Source organism: Colias philodice, chromosome 7 (genome assembly GCF_061535455.1).
Source record: "Colias philodice isolate Cphi_HAF_F1 chromosome 7, ilColPhil1 Martin Lab GWU primary, whole genome shotgun sequence".
NCBI lineage: Eukaryota > Metazoa > Arthropoda > Insecta > Lepidoptera > Pieridae > Colias > Colias philodice.
Window position 1 is genome coordinate 3,561,603 of NC_143092.1, and position 17,711 is coordinate 3,579,313.

General features: G+C 35.5%; 2 protein-coding genes across 5 annotated transcripts; one reads left to right on the forward strand and one right to left on the reverse strand.

The window, feature by feature from the left end:
- Positions 1 to 4,143: 4,143 nt before the first annotated feature.
- Positions 4,144 to 13,939, reverse strand: LOC149486972 (V-type proton ATPase subunit D). Of its 2 annotated transcripts, none has more exons than XM_089697209.1 (6): positions 13,788 to 13,939; positions 13,573 to 13,690; positions 13,151 to 13,298; positions 10,469 to 10,684; positions 9,895 to 10,025; positions 4,144 to 4,746 (listed from the first exon to the last, which is right to left on the reverse strand). In XM_089697209.1, exons 1-6 carry the CDS (start codon positions 13,826 to 13,828, stop codon positions 4,660 to 4,662), a joined length of 741 nt encoding a protein of 246 aa, XP_089553335.1. In that variant the 5' UTR covers positions 13,829 to 13,939; the 3' UTR covers positions 4,144 to 4,659. The 2 variants fall into 2 exon arrangements, with proteins under 2 accessions (XP_089553335.1, XP_089553336.1); XM_089697210.1 differs by having other exon boundaries at positions 9,891 to 10,025.
- Positions 13,940 to 14,902: 963 nt separating this feature from the next.
- LOC149486973 (uncharacterized) lies at positions 14,903 to 17,607 on the forward strand. Of its 3 annotated transcripts, XM_089697207.1 has the most exons (5): positions 14,940 to 15,058; positions 15,133 to 15,384; positions 15,612 to 16,018; positions 16,093 to 16,553; positions 17,036 to 17,607. In XM_089697207.1, exons 2-5 carry the CDS (start codon positions 15,268 to 15,270, stop codon positions 17,269 to 17,271), a joined length of 1,221 nt encoding a protein of 406 aa, XP_089553333.1. In that variant the 5' UTR covers positions 14,940 to 15,058; positions 15,133 to 15,267; the 3' UTR covers positions 17,272 to 17,607. The 3 variants fall into 3 exon arrangements, 2 of the variants coding, with proteins under 2 accessions (XP_089553334.1, XP_089553333.1); XR_016315860.1 differs by having other exon boundaries at positions 14,903 to 15,384; positions 16,093 to 16,644; positions 17,036 to 17,168; XM_089697208.1 differs by having other exon boundaries at positions 14,909 to 15,384; positions 15,612 to 16,015.
- The last annotated feature ends 104 nt before the right edge of the window (positions 17,608 to 17,711 follow it).

The following is a 17,711-nucleotide window of genomic DNA, read 5'->3' on the forward strand; positions in this document are numbered from 1 at the left end:
TACTGATCGCCTTCCGAGAAGGCTGACACCTATGATCGCGCTATACCAAGTATAAGGAACTATTCAGTATTCGTGTACCTAAAAAAACAGGCATTTGATAAACGACTAAAACTTGATGTTTATTTAGCTCTTTTATTGAGGTCCAGAAATAGCATATGAGTATAAAAACAATTATGTCGATATTTTGTGAAGCTTTATAAGATTTTATTACGCTTATTTTTTACGTGAAAAGGGTACTTAGGTAACCATTGTACGTTCGACTGTTGTGAAAAATAGTACCAACTAAAATTCGTATCTGTTATTTTAAGATTTTATGAAATGATGAGTCAAATTGGATTAATTTCGGTGACCTTTTTGCTTTTTTACTTAAATTGTAGAGCAAAGAGCTCATTATTGGATTTTCTCTACAGCAAGTCCTTTGGAACAAAGTTTTTTGCACCTCAACTGTAAAGCTCTAACCAGGCGAATAATATATCTCTATTAAGTTTATTGCTTTTAAATATACCCACTAAAGAGACACATTTATTATTTCTACATGTTGGTACCTACATCTATATATTAAATTATCAAAAAATATTTAAAATAAACGTAGGTACATAGGTGTTATTTTTATATACCTACATGCATAGATCCTGTAGAAATGAAATTATTTCTTATAGTTTTTTATAATTTAATTTTAGTCTGTAGTTATCCTACATTACGCATACATAAAATAAGCCAAAGAGTATAAAGTCCTTCAAAAAGCATAAAAATACAAAAAACATATTAAAACATGTGTGTATCGAGCCTAAAGGCAATCACCTAATTCAAAGACCCTAGGTTTGTGAATTTAATTTCGCCGTATTTCAGTCATTTCGTTCATTCACTTTCGGTCCCTGCTGTCAACCTGAAATCTGTCAAGGCTGAAGGCTGCAGACTAATCGAAAAGTAAATGACTAGTAAAGATTGGTTTTGTTTTGCTTTCTAATTGTATATACTGTAGTTATAACAAGTAGGTTCAATATTACTAATTATTGAAAAAAATAGCATTTAGTTGAACCTATTAAATATAATACCAACTTAACACTTTTACAACCCATAGGTTGTTGAATTACGTAGGTTGTTCTCTATCATAATAGTAAACAGTAGGTACCTAAGTAATCCGAACTTAACACCACAGGTATAGGGAATAGATATTATATATCTACCTATAAATTAATATACGTATACGTAGGTACGCAAATTCATATTAAATTCTATTCCGCCAACGATTGATCTAGATTGAATTTTATACACGTATAAACGTATCAAGCCAATGGAGGCGTGTTAAGTTCAAAGTTCAAGTGGCTAGCGGCAACGAAGCCTAAACAATATAAAGTTTAAAGGTCTTTCTAGATAATCGGGATATTCCGATTTTCATAACGCGTTGGTGGACAGTAGGCTCGTAGGCTGATCAAAGACACAAAATGTCAAGTTAATGCTGCGGGATGAACCGCTATTAATAGGTATACAAAACGTATTTTTTACTCTAAAACATGTTAACAGTATCGATATTAGCATTCTTATCTGGAATTTTACATACTTATCTGCTTATATCCTGCTTTTTGATAATATTATCTAGTTTATGCGAGTCTCGGTTAGCGCCTTAACAATAGGTACTTAGGTATAATTATTTGCAATTACATATTTTTATTTTCTATACATATTAGGTTTAATATTAAATTTCGCCTTTTTGCAGCCTTTGGTCTATTTACACATAATTTGAAGTTATTAAACACAATGGTTAGATTATCTACTATACCTATTTAAAAAATAGTCAATACTTATACCTAGTTACATATAACATAGACAGTATTTAGAAACTCTATAGGTATTTTTTTTTGGGAATATGTTTAAGTAAATTCATCAATTCCCCCATAACATAACTCGCTCGACGTAGATCTATATGATTAAATATACAGAACAATATCAAATATAAAGAGAACTCTAGTTTACCTGTCCATACCTATTCAAAAGCATACTATGTTTATTAAATTTAATAATATCTACAGAAACCTATTATCATCTAAACCCAAGTCTATTATCAGCGCGAGTTATGAGTTAGTGGCACATGCTCAATTGGTTGGGGATTTCAGGTCGAATTGCCGTCAAACAAATGTCGGTATCTCGTAATGCAAATAAACGTTTCGAACAACGTTCGAATTTCGTTTATGGTTCTTTATTTAACAATGCCTGCTACAAAAGCTTCCCTTGTAGGGCAAAAGTAAAATGTTTATACATGGTAAAGGCACAGATTAGATACCTACTAAGTAAAGGGCACATTGCTCTACTTACTACTATTCAGTTGGTAGGGAAATAGAAGGTACCTATGCATATTCAGATTTTTCTATATTTATTATAATACAGTTCAGTACATACATACAGTTCCTCATTATTATAATAAAACCCAGAATAAATTTACAATAATTCAGATGTTACCCACAAATGAAATATCATACGACGAAAAACATAAGAAAATTCCTTCACAGCGTATCCATAAAAGGCACAAAGCTTGTTCCACATTCATCGCACAGAGTACACCCTGCGTCATTGTAAATGAACTCGCAATAATTCACCCCTACGGATTCGTTCCTTTCGTGTAACCCAACTGGTGTGTCAACTAGTCGGCCGATTTGTCGAGCTTAGCGTTAACTACTTTAATTAAACATATTAAATGTGTGATCGAATCACTGTGTATTTAAACGATATTGGTTAAATAATTCGTATCCAATATATGATTCCTATTAGGTAGGTTTAATAAGTATTGTCTATTATTGACTAAAAATATTACATAGACTTTGTCAATAAAAAAAATAAGTCAACATGTCAACAATTACTATGCCAGATAACTGACACAATTCACAAATTCAAACCCGAAAAATATATAAAAAAACGTAAAATTTTCGTGTAACGATGAAATCAAAACTGAAATATATTCGATCAATATCCTCCATAACGTCCCGACGCTCATGCCATTCAAATCCTTCATATCATAGACGACAAAGAAATTACGGGCTACGTAGATCTGTTCCCGCCTCAATAGTGCTTTGGGCATTTCACAGAATACCTGCGAGAGAAGGCTTAACATCACAGCGGCTTATAAATTTTCTAAAAAGGCACTATAAAGTTGATAATCCGGGAAGAAGCGGTAAATCCATAGCGACAATACTGAGGTGTGCAGTTGAGTTTGGTCTTTTACAAAAGCGCGGTAAACGCTATTTTCTGGCGCCAACAGATCGACCGTCCTAGGTGCTAATTAAAAGTACCTACTTTTAGAAATCTTATTTGGTGCATAAAAATATCTTGTGTTTTTTAAATTTAAATGTTAAAATGTGTGTCCGTACCTGACTCGCGTTATCATTGCTATCATGTATGTTTGAATCTAGAAACATAACATAAAAATAATATTGGGACTACTCTTATTACTACTTTGTTCTCTGTAATAATTTAAGTTTTAATAAAATTTAATAATTTATGTGAAAGTGTCAATTTATTTGAGAAGATATGTAATATATAAGGGGTGTTTGTCACGGCAGTTTCTACTGTCCAAAACTTAGTCCCAGTCCCAAAACATGGAAACATACCTACAGGATGGAAATTTTGAATGCGCCCCGGAGGGAAAGTACTTGTACGTAGGTTCAGTTCCCTTTGCTTCAATACATCCTTAATCATTAATGTGATACATGCTATACCTAGTCTTGTTTTAATTTCGAACTGATTTACAAATTGCCCTACCATCGTTCCAATTTTAGATTACGATATACTTACGCAAAGGTAGCCAATAACTGTTAATTTGATGTTATTGATACTTTGCGACGGAAGCCGGAAGGTGCTAGTTAAATTGATTCCTAACGCCATCTAGTTCGAAATAAGCAAACCTAGTATAATAGAAATTGTTTGACATTTATACAGAGTGGAATTTTTTAGTGCCACCTAGAGGGAAAAGTCGACTCGTGTCCCGGGTGTGGTGAGCGACTTTTCGGGAACCTTTGAATACAGTTTGCTTTCCTTATTAAAATAATGGAATGATTTGATTAATTTAAACTACTACACTACATTCCACTCTATAAAATAATCATAGTATTAAATTAAGGGATACTATAAAAATAAAAAAATAAAATAACATTCAATCAATAATAATTATATTTCATATATCGCTTCACAATCTTGTATTTACATGATCTCTTACTTAAATATATTGACCTAAACAACAAAAAGAAAAAAAATACTATTCGGTGTACTTATACTGCGTTATGCGTTTTAAGAGCACTGCCCCAACTTTAAAAGGTCATAGCAATAAAAATCAACTTCAAAAGTGTTAAACAAACCAGTAAAATACATTTAAAATCGGAAACATTGTTAGATTATAAATAAAACCAGAGTACAAACTAAGTTGTGGAATGCTTACATACAAGACACCTACTCAAGACAAGCCGATATCACATACCTAATTCACAGTTCAACCATGTTCTAAGCGAGTGAATAACAACAACATTAAGGTATGTACAGAGTAATGAATTTTAATATCATAACATTTCAAGCTGGCAACACCAGTTCATGTTCAACAAAATGGCGGCTGGTTTGTGTGCCAGCTTTTCTACTACAGGGTTATAAGTTGCATGAGTACGTTCGGCGAATGTTCTAGAAGAGCAAATCTTCGTCGCCTTCGTCCAATAGGTTTGCGATACCGCGTAACTCTACGCCAGCTGCCTTCAAGGCGGCTTTTTTCTGAAATAAACAATAAGATGTTAATAAAACGCATCCATAATTTAAACAAATAATTGATAAATATGCGGAAGGACACGAATGAAACGCTAGACGGCTGTTAACGTACTGACTTTAATTGACGTAAGATGACAAACGTTACAGACATTAATGCACATACATAACAGTCCCTCCCCCATAGTCAAAATAACTTAAAAGTACTTCTTGAAGTCAACCTTGGGACGGTTGCGCTTCTCACGTGCATTTGTGGCTGATTGGTTCGGCTGGGCTTCCTCGCCCTGCTGCTGGCTCGCTTCCGCGTCATGGAAGTACTCGTCTTCCACATCGGTCTCGGGCGGGCGCCGCACGCCTCGCGTCGTCGTCACCCACGACGGGGGCGAGCGCTGCTGTCCGTCAGTGGCCGGTTGAGGCGAACCGCTGTTTACAGGCGAATCTGTCACCCTGTCGTCCCCTCTCTCATCCGCCACTGCACTCGCCACTGACGCTTCACGTGTCGGTGAATGCGTCGGAGGAAGCGATGATAATAACATATCCGATTCGTAAGAATTTACCGAGTCCCAAGGTTGCTTAACTAAAATATCGCCTTTGTACATGATAATCTGATTTTTATGTTTTTTAACTGTCGAATTTGTAACACTATCTTTAATATAATATACCATTTTCCCAACATTTTTTATAATTATACCTTTACACCATTTATAGTCTTTTTTATTATAAAATTTTTTGTATAAAACATATTGACCAGGCTCAAATACAACATCTCGTTTACGTACATTTTTAGCTTGTGTACACTGATTAAATGTTACATTACTATTAGCGGATGCGGTCGATGGAAGCGGAGAACGAGTATGGTTCATTATGTCAAAACGGCACCTCAACTTGCGCCCAAACACTAACTGAGCCGGAGAAACATTTGTTATTGAGTGTACAGAGTTTCGGTAATCGAACAAATATTTGAGCAAATTTAACCTACTATCTTTTATATTTTTACTATTCAATATACTAGATTTAATCCCTTTTTTTGCAACTTTAACATATATTTCTGCTTGGCCGTTACTAGCCGGGTGGTAAGGCGGTGACGTTAGCTGATTAATACCGTTTAACTGGCAGAAATCTCTAAATTCTGTTGAAGTGAACGCTGTACCATTATCTGACACTATCGTGTTAGGTAGCCCAAAACGAGACATAAACTCGTACATTTTATCGGTTACGGCGCTCGAGCTACAACTATTCATCTCGTAAACTTCGACCCATTTGCTATATGCGTCCACTATAACTAAGTATATCCGATTATTTAAAGGGCCCAGAAAATCTAAATGTATTCTGTAGAATGGATGCGGGGCAAGCGGCCACGGAACAATAGGCGCCTTCGGTGGTGATGACCTTAATTGATTGCAAATATCACACGTACCTATCATTTTTTCAATTGTTTCATCTATACCTGGAAACCAAAATCTCGCCCGGGCTTCCGCTTTAGTTTTAACTATACCTAAATGTGACGTATGCAATTCCTTTAAAACCTGATTGCGCAAAGAACTCGGTATAACTATCTTGTGTCCGCGCATAAGACACCCGTTTTCATATGATAACTGTAATCTACAAGAAAAATAGGGTTTAATCAAAACGTCGCTAACTTTTCGAGGCCAGCCGTTTAAAACATAACTAGTCACTTTATTTAGTATCGGATCTTTAGCGGTTTCATTCCGCAATTCCCGTATAGTAATCGGCAACGCGCCCTGAAAAACAAATCGAATATACGCTGCGCGGTCGCAGGTGTCTTCCTCCCCGCGCGCTTTCCCCCCGTCCGCCGCTGTGAGCGGTAGGCTCGCCCGTGATAAATAGTCAGCTGTGTTATCTTTACTTTTAACGTATTCAATCACGTAATTATAGCTGCTTAAAAATAGCGCATATCGCTGTAACCTATTTGCGGATACTTCTGGAATGCCCTTATACGGACCGAATATTGATAAAAGGGGTTTATGATCCGTGCGTAAAATAAACGGTGAGGGACGGCCGTACAAATATTGATGAAACCGCCGCACCCCAAAAATAATAGCAGTAGCTTCTTTTTGAATTTGCGAGTAATGCTTTTCTGCACTATTTAAAGTACGAGATGCAAAAGCAATCGGTCTCTCTTGCCCATCATCAGCAATTTGTGATAAAATTGCACCTAAGCCATATGGTGACGCATCAACCGTTAAAATAATTTTTGAATCAGCGTTATAGTGTGCCAATACTTGATCGGAAGCTAATATTTCCTTTATTTGAATAAACGCTTTGTTTTCTAAGTCAGACCAACGCCACTTAATCCCCTTTTTTAATAATTCATATAGAGGGCTTAATATCGTCGAAGCGTCTGGTATAAAACATCTATAGTAATTAATTAATCCCAAAAATGATTGTAGCTGATTTACATTAGCCGGAATGGGGGCTTCCAATATCGCTTTGACTTTGTCCGGATTTTTTTTTAATCCGTCCTTGTTAATAGTGTATCCTAAGTAGTTAATTTCATCCTTAAAATATTCACATTTCTCGCTCTGTAAAACGAGGCCGGCTGCTTGTAAGCGTTGGAGTACCGTGTGTAACCTTTCGAGATGTTCAGCACGGTTTCGGCCCGTGATACAGACATCATCTAATAAACACAGTACGCCGTCGATACCGGAAAGCAATTCGTCCATTGCGCGCTGAAAAATAGCAGGCGCGCTCGCTAAGCCGAAGACTAACCTTGTAAATACAAACAGGCCGCGGTGGGTATTGATGCAGGTGTACTTTTGTGACTGATCGTCTAGAATAAATTGATTATAGGCCATTGATAAGTCTAATTTCGTAAACTGCTGGCCGCCGTGAAGCTTGGAAAACAACTCCTTTATAGTCGGCAATGGATATTTGTCAACAACTAATTGTTTATTTAGACTAACGGAATAATCAACACACAATCGAACGACCCGTCGCGTTTTAACACACGAACGATCGGCGACGCGTACTCTGAGTGTGATACCGGTTTGAGTATTCCTAAATCTAGAAGCCTATTTATTTCTTGGTCTACTTTATCACGTAACGCGAACGGCATGGGGCGCGCTTTGAAATATAAAGGTTTTGCTTCTGGTTTTAAAAATAACGTAACTTTATGCCTATTAAATTTACCTAACTTGTTGGAGAATATGTCTGGATAACGTAAATGTAGTGAATGTATATCACTCGCTACTTTACAATTGAATACCGGTGATAGTTGTAACTCGAATTTCGCTATAAAATCTCGGCCGAGGAGGGGCGGCCCGCCGTGACGAACAACATAAACTTGAAGTTTATGCGTAAGTCCCTTCCATTCGACCGTCATAAGTGCACAGCCTATGCATGCAATGATCTCCCCCGTGTAACTGATGAGTTTTTTATTAGTGTTCGATAATGGTACATTAGAAAAATACATTGAATATGTTCTATTAGACATGACAGTAACGGCCGAACCACTATCCACTTCAAAAGGAATTTTTACCCCGTTTACACACACTGTTTCCACTAATGGCTCCCCTTTAAATGATCGAATAAGATATAACTCACCATCATCGTTATCACTCTCACCGGCCGCATCCGTATTTACACACTTCACCGCTTTGCACATTCGACGCAAATGACCTTTTTTATTACATTTTCTACAAATGAAACTAGCGAACCGACACTCTGAAGACTTATGATTTTTGTAGCCGCACACTGAACACTTTTCTTTATTCTCCCTATTGTTATTATTATATGGCACTTTTTTCGCGATCTTGAACAAAGCGTCCGATGAATTTGGCGTAGCCGCAATGGCGGCCGCGCGCGCGCTGCGTAGATTCTCGACCAACTCCACTGCTCTGGCCAATGTCAACTCTCCCAGGTCCTGCACGTACAGCTTCTCTTTCTCAGGTCCAGGCAACATTCCCATAATAAACCGATCGCGCAACACCTCTTCTACATTACTGAAATTACAGTACGCTGTGAGGCCGCGAAGTCTCGCCGCCCATTGTTGCGCCGATTCCGTTGGTAGTTGTTCTGCCGAATAGAATTTATGCCGTTCCCCAAAACCAACTTGTTTCGGCGTGAAATGTGCATCTAAAAGACGTAGAATGTCTTCATATGGCACCTCTTGTAATTCTTTCGGCAACGCAAGGTCAGATGCCAACTTGTAGGTACTATCTGACAATGCACTGAGTAAGAACGCTCGTCTTTTCACTCCCAAGGGGTCTTTCACCGCATCTATGTCGTTCGCGATGAACCATTGAGCTATCCTGCTTTTGAAAGTCTTCCACGTTTGCAGACTGTGATCGAAATTGGATAAAATGCTCATATTCGAAAACGACATTTTGTTTTATTTTTTTATATCGCGGGTATCTCGTCGCCACTGATAAATATGCGGAAGGACACGAATGAAACGCTAGACGGCTGTTAACGTACTGACTTTAATTGACGTAAGATGACAAACGTTACAGACATTAATGCACATACATAACACATTTATTAATTTTAATTTGCATAATCGTCATTGTCAGACTACATTTGTGCACACTGGATGTGATGAGACTGGCTAAATATGAAGGTTTCTATTAAATATGTACTTCAAACCATTAAATTAATGTACTTCTTTTAATAGAATGCATAAATTCTAATTAACACACACTTAGAATGCTTTATTTAATATTTACTGTAGTATTATCCTCTTATATATAATTTAGGTTGAATTGAATAAACCTTGAAACCATTGTACTTAAAAATTATTAAAATCCATTCAGCCATTCTTAGGGTGCTTTTCAACCAGAGAAAAAGATGATGATGATTTGATGCGTAGATAGGGATGTGATTGTAAAGAACCCAAATCATATAACTTCATTTAGCGTTCAAAGAGATACTATTGTTTATAAATTGTAATACACTTTTTGACTAACAAAAGTTTTATAGTATATATTGAGATTAAAATTATTTAGTACTAGAGGTCCGCCCCGGCTTCGCCCGTGGTACATATTTCGCAATAAAAGGTAGCCTATGTCCATTCTCGGGTATCAAAATATCTCCATACCAAATTTCATGCAAATTGGTTCAGTAGTATCAGCATGATTGAGTAACAGACAGACAGAGTTACTTTCGCATTTATAATATTAGTATGGATAGTTAACTTACAGCCTCCGCTTTGTCTTTGATGATTTTCTTCTTGTCCTGAATTTTCTTCAGCCGGTAGAACTCCTCACGCTCAAGTTCGTCCAACTCGGAGATAATGTAAGCCAATGTTTTTTCCAATCGGGGAATGATTACTGAAAACACATACATTTTCAACTGTAAAAATAAAGAGCCTATGAGAAAGTTATAAAACTTTAATATTGTCAAAATTCTATATTTTAGTTACATGCATACAATAATTTTTGTCTAGTAAAGTTATGAGTGAAGTCCCGTGTCCCCGTAGTGGTGTAAGGGGCAGATGCATTATTCATACATCTGTTTCACTGATCGATTTTCTTTAGGGATAAGTAGGTGATCAGCCTTCTGTGTCCTGCCAGACCGAGACATTTTTTTTTTCTTCGTCTCCACCGGGAATCGAACCCAGGACCCCTCGGTTCTACGCTCACGCGTCAACCACTGTACCAAGGAGGCGGTCAGTAAGTTCAAAAGATTTTTTTTCTACAACATTGAGAATATTCATCAAAACAAGTTATATAATAAATAAAGTATTACTTAATACTTATATCTATAAACTTACCATGCTCAATAGCGTTAACACGTCTATTGGTGATCTTGATAACTTCATCGAGGGTCACAAATGACGTCTGCAGCGAAGCCAATTCAACAAGCAGCTTCACAGCACTCTGGAAGTTCTTCTTCAGCTTGGTGAGTTGCTGACCACCTCGCGCGAGACCCGCCAGCTCGTAGGTGTCCGACCCGTCTTGGTACGACTCGAAGATTGGGAGCGTGACACCTTAAAAATAATTATTTGATAGAGTTTGATGGCATTAAAGTGCTTTATAAATATAAAATGTGTGGTTTTATGAAACCACGGTAAAAGTGAAACTGTTCGAACGGTCCCAAACACTGCTTTGTGTAGCGATACACGCGACATGCGCTACACAGACCAAAAAGTTTGAGACGATGTAATAAAAGTTTCACTTTAATAATTTTAAACGAATAGAAAAAAGTCGATGACAATGGCCGAGTAGGCTTCTCCCTGGAATGGCGAAAAACGCGGGTTCGAATCACGCCTCGTAATCGATTTTTTTTTCTATTCTTTAAAATTTTATTAAAAAAACTATTTTTGAGCGTGAATTAAAATCCAATCTTTGCTATATTGTAAATGCGAAAGGAGGTGATGAGGAAATTACTAATATTGTATAAAATTGTCCTACTAATATTATAAATGTGAAAGTTTCTGAGGATGTGTGTGTGTTTGTTACTCTTTCACGCAAATAGTACTGAAACGATTACAATGAAACTTAGCACACTTATGGAACTCGGATTAACACATAAAATAGGTTTTATCCCAGAAATCCCACGGGAATGGGAACTATGCGGGTTTTTCTTTGAAAACGCTGGCAAAGCTGCGGGTGGAAAGCTAGTATACAATAAAACACACCTAAATATTTAAGGTTTCTTAAAATAGAAAAGATAATACCTACATTCTTGCGATTAAATTTTGAGAACAGATACTTTCTCAGCGCTGTTTATAAAAATGAACAATACTGACAATACCTTTTAAATCATCAAAATCTGATTTATCTCAAGTTCTTAACCATTTGTGTATGTTACTTACAATTTTACAAGAACATGATTACACAAATGCTTCATTCATTAATTAATTTGTTATAAGGATTAATGACAGAGCATGAACATTATAACCATCCAGACTAATATTATAAATGCGAAAGTAACACTGTCTGTTACTCAATCACGCCTAAACTACTGAACCAATTTTCATGAAATTTGGTATGGAGATATTTTGATACCCGAGAAAGGACATAGGCTACTTTTTAACCCGGGAAAATGACGCAATCCCGGAAAACCCATGGGAACGGGAACTAAACGGGTGTTTCTTTGACTGCGCGGGCGAAGCCGCGGGCAGAAATCTAGTTAGTATATAACTATCAATGAATCAAACTATTCATTTTTAGTTATTATGATCAAGATGTAAATAAAAAAAAGACGTGTGGCACTCGGGGACTGCTGCGGTAAAGCTATTGCATGCTATGCCTTCAAGCCACACCTCCGCGCCCGTCGGAGTGGGGAGCGTGAGGGGTTTCTTTAGAGAACTGCCGCACGTATTATAGGTTTTTTGTGGGTGGGGGATGGGGGGGAGGAGGGGGGGACCCTCCCACCAAAAGGGGAAAGTTAGGAAACCAATAGTTTTGGAGAAAAATCAATTTTCCTATTCTAACCTCAAAATGTATGGAATTGGTGTAACAAAAATTTTACGATACATAAATAAAATACAAACAAGTTATGAAAACCTACGTAGTTTTTTTTATTTGAGTGGGAATCGCCCTAAAGTCGCTTCTGGCACTCGCCGGCCGCTGCCGCGGCACGCTCGCTTCGCTCGCTCGGCTCGTGCGGCAGTTCAAATGTTAACCTAATACGCTCGTCGCTTCGCTCCTCGCTACCTATTTGAATACTAAAAGTTGGTAGTTTTTTAACCTACGTAGATTTTTTTAAAGCTATTGCATAGCTTCTATCGCGGGCCTTGAGCGGGGGGACCGAATCCAGAAATTGCGTAACGAAAAACCTCACGCTCCCCACTCCGACGGGCACGGAGGTGCGGCTTGAAGGCATGCTATGCAATAGCTTTGCCGCGGCAGTCCCCGAGTGCCACACGTCTTTTTTGTTTGAGTGGGAATCGCCCTTTAGTCGCTTCTGGCACTCGCCGGCCGCTGCCGCGGCACGCTCGCTTCGCTCGCTCGGCTCGTGCGGCAGTTCAAGAGTAAACCTAACACGCTCGTCGCTTCGCTCCTCGCTACCTATTTGGATATTAAAAATAAAAGTTTAATAGTTTTTTAACCTACTTACGTAGATTTTTTTTTGTTTGAGTAGGAATCGCCCTAAAATCGCTTTTGGCACTCGCCGGCCGCAGCGTAAAATCACAGTACAGTGAAATGGAACGTCTTGGTCCGCTTTTTTGCACAACAAAACGGATAAATGCACTTTTTTCGCACAAAAAATTATTAACTTTAAAAATTAATAACTAAAAAACTACAAGTTTCCTAACGATAATATTTTGGAATTACAATCTTACATTACCTAGCTAACTAAAAATATAAATATTTCCAACAAATTCGTGCGGCAGTTAACTAAAGCCAACCCGAGCGTGAGGTTTTTTCGTTACGGAATTTCTGGATTCGGTCCCCGCGCTCAAGGCCCGCGATAGAAGCTATGCATTAGCTTAAAATTAAAAACATACCAGCAACATTGTCCTTCTTGGAGCGGATTTTAATTTGAGCCTTAGTAACATTCTGCAAGACAACTTGATTGAAGTCTCCTGTAGTGAACTTAGCTTCAGCCAGAGAGAATGCTGCTTCTTTCATCACCTCTCCCATGAGCGTTTTAGTCTGAAAACAGGGTAAATTTATTTGTAAAATAAAAAGTTTTTGATTGTTTACTTCACCTAAATATCTAAAAATATAAAAATCTAATATAAATATAGAGAGTAAAGACATTGGTTGCTAATAATAAGCTTAAGTTTATTATTTATACTTGAATAGTAGCAATCAACTGATATTCAAACACATGCATGCATAAACACTGGACAGACCTGTTATCAGTATTTCAAGATTTATATGGAGTACCCAAATTTTTTTATAGGATGGCAAAAAAGTTACATACCTCGATGATTTTGCTCAAGATCATACGGAACCTCACTTGTAAGGCATCAGCCTTTTTCTTGAGAAGTCCATGTCCCTTTTGTGCTCCAGCCAGACGTCCCTTTATCAACATCTGAGCACTGAAATTCAATCACAAAATTACATATGAAACATTCTTTACGGGGTATCTCACTTGAACATAACGCTATCTTTTAAAATATCAATATGCACACTTACCCACGGGAGGGGAAAATAGCTAATTTTTCTTTTCCAGACATTTTGAGCTATAAAATGTAATCTTTTCGTCGCAAATTTCACTCCCAATCCCGATCACCTGATGACAGAAGACAGCTCGATGCAACACTTTGTCTATGCCTAGTCTTGTGATCTTGCTCTCAAAAACCGAGAGAGAATGTATGGCTTTTGGTATAATTTAAATAAAATTTAATTAAAAAAATATATCACTATGTAGGATCATTACATAATTGCTATTAATTGTAAAACTGCTTGAATTTAATGTAATAAACAATGCCTTATATAAAAATGGTAGTAAGGGTAGTATGTATTACAAAAACGTGACAGTCCTTTATAAAATAATATGGAGTTCAATACGATATTATTGTAGTTTTAAAAATAGGCATTTGGTGTATCATCTAAATAAATAAAAAGAAAGATTTTTGTCTTTCGATATATTATGTATTAAAAAAATTGGTTTTGTTTTCGTAATGTTTGGCACCACATTTGGCACCGTGGCACCGATCGATCACCTTTTAAAAAATCTATCTTTCAAAAAATGAGTATTGCCGACTTAGAAATTTATCCTTCAATGAGGAGACTTGCAGACTATTTTTAAAGTGATACTTTTTTAACGGGGTTGGAAAAAAATTTAGTGTAACATTTTTTCGTTATGCGCCATCTTGTTAGTATCCCTACCACGCGTGATTGACGTATTTCTGTAAAGTTGCTTAAAGTAAATTATTTTTTGAAAAATAAGGTCATATAGAAGTTTCACTTCTTACTTGTGTACACTTATAGTACACGCACAATTTTTTTATAAATTAAAATCATATTGGTTTAAAATACTTAACTAGGCATTTATGAAGTCGTGCTTTAGTATTTTTATTGTATGATATCCTTGATTAAATTTAGACTTATTTTACCTCACTCTGAACAAAAATTTGGCTGATTTAAGTAATATAATGTGAAGTGAAATCAATATAGCATGACTCTACTAGTATATATTGAACATTTAAGTACTTTTAAGTAATCTGAGAATTAATTAAGTCTGAAAATAAAAAAACTCAAATATATTTCATATTATTTCTAGGTAAAATAAAATTTATGCGTTGGTTACACTGTAAACATTTTTGATTTCCCAAATCTCATTTGTGTCAAATATTGACATTTTAAAATTTAATATTTAAATTAATAAAAGCTGGGTAGAAGTGTGGGTAGAAGAAATCTTGTCCTATTTTAAAGTTACCATCTAATGTTTTTCTTACAAATAAGTAATGCAAATAATAAAATAATTCTAGTTAATTGTAAAAAAATTAAAAATAATTAATGGTAAAACATATTTTAGAATATAATAAAATGCATGTGGATGCATGCTTGGTGTCATTGCGGTTGTGTTTTGAAGTTTTATCTCACTATTATCTTATAAGCAATGTTTGTATGACTATCGAATTAAAAAGTTAATAGCGCGAATACATTAAACATGCCAGTAAGTTTGTGTAGAATATGCCTTGAAGAGGGAGCTAAACTTCCTCTGTTTGAAAACACTGGTGACGAAAATAGTTTACTGTCAAAACTGAAACTATGTTTACAAGAAAAGGTAAGGAACCAGTTTCATTCATTACATTCTTTGCTGCTTTTATTAACAAGAGTTCAGCCTGAAGTTTTGTAAATTATAAATTTCATATAAGAATCTTATAAGTTTATGAAATTAAGAAAACATCAACACAATATTGGAATTTATACTACCTATCAATAAACATAGCTTAGTAAGCCTGCAATGTATTCTATGTCTATTTCTTATGTTTCTCTTTAAATCTTTTTCAGATTGAAGACATTGATGGCTATCCACGAAATATATGCAAGAAGTGTAATGTAACTGTGGATCAAACATGTGATTTTATTAAAAAGTATAAGGAATCATGCCGAATTTTACAAGATAATTTACAAGTGAAAATAGAACAAATAGATTTAAGTGATGATAGTTGTCACGATAATGGATTTGAAATTGAAATAGAAACGAATTTAAAAAAAGAAAGCAGCGATGATGAATTGCTTAGCAATATAAAAGACTTTAATAGAATCAAACTTGAAGCAGATACTAATAAAAAGGAAAATGTTGCAATCAAATCTGAAAAACCAAAACGAAAGACTTTAAAAACGGCAAAGTGTACAAATAAAATAGCATCTTCTATATTAGAAGGTGATTTCTTTTGGATTGGTGACACATGGTGGTAAATTTTTGCTTTACAATATTTATTGAAAAATTCATATAAAAAACAAATTTCTTATTTTGTTTATGTTTCAGTATTAAACCTAAAAATACCAAAACTATTAAAAAGGAAACACCCGTAAAATCAGTGGAGAAACCGAAACGAGTTCATATCAAATTACCAAAGGTGAAAAAACCTGATCCACCCAAATTATGTGATCTTTGCGGAGATATATTTACGTCACAAGAAAAATTATGTAGGCATAAGAAAAAGGTCCATTTTCCAAAGGATCCAAAGAAATGTCCCCAATGTCCCCGCATATTGAGTTCTGAATATTATTTAAATAGACATTTGCGACGGCGACATCAAACTGAGAGGCAGTTTATATGTGCAGTATGCGGTAAAGCATTTGCGTTTAAGGGAGAACTGGCCACTCATCATAGAAATGTTCACAATAAACATTTATTACCCAAAAAGAAATATGCCTGCAAAATATGCAATAAAGAATATAAATGTGGAAAATCAGTTATAGTTCATGAGAGATCAGTGCATACAGGTATGAAAGAACTTTATTAATAATTTCCCCATAATTAAGATCCTTTTAACTTAATAAATTTATAAAATGGAATATTCCTATGTGCTTTATAGTAAGTTTTATTTTATTTTAGTAAGTACCTTTCAAGATTTTTGTGGTTATATCTACTTATTAACAAATCTGTTTAAAATGAATCTTGTCTATGATAATCCATACTAATATTATAAATGCGAAAGTAACTCTGTCTGTCTGTCTGTTACTCAATCACGCATAAACTACTGAACCAATTTGCATGAAATTTGGTATGGAGATATTTTGATACCCGAGAAAGGACATAGGCTACCTTTTATTGCGAAATATGTACCACGGGCGAAGCCGGGGCGGACCTCTAGTATAGGATAAGTCATTATAAATTAATGTCTGTACCTTTTCATCTTTAAGTCTCAAGTCTGATCGATATTTCAGGGTTAACTAATGTGTCAATATTATTTCTTTAATTTCAGGTCAAAGACCAGCAGTATGTTCAGTTTGCGATAGTAGTTTCTACCATGAGGACTATTTAAAAGAACATATGCGACTGCATACTGGCGAAACACCATTCAAATGTCCTATATGTGGACGAGGATACGCACAAAGGGGGAATATGAAAAGCCATCTTAGAATACATAGAATATCAGAATTAGATGCAAATACTCTAAGTAAAATAAGACCCAATTATTTAAAACTTTTGAAGCCCTAATTTAGTTATATTTTTGTAAATTTGAATAAGCTATATGTTATTTTGTGTGTTGAATTGTTGACCACTCTACCATTGTTACATTTATTAAAAAAATTATTCCATTGTGTAGATTATAAACAAAAAGAAAGATACCTTAGTTCTTGTTTAATGAGTTGAGTTGTTGTGTAAGTGCAATATGCTCAGTTTAAATAAAGAATATTTTTATTTAGTGAAAAAGTTAATTTATGTTGATAGTAAGTATCTATTATTAAGTTTAATATTTTTGCAAAGATAATAATATTATGTAACTTATAAGCAATAATTTTCTTGGAATAAATTTGAATAAACGTTGTTGGAAAATAAAAAGCGTTGTTTAAAATTCCAATTACATTTGAATACATTATACATTGAACTTTACCAATATTAGAAAAAAAAAACATAATGCACACAAATCATAATAC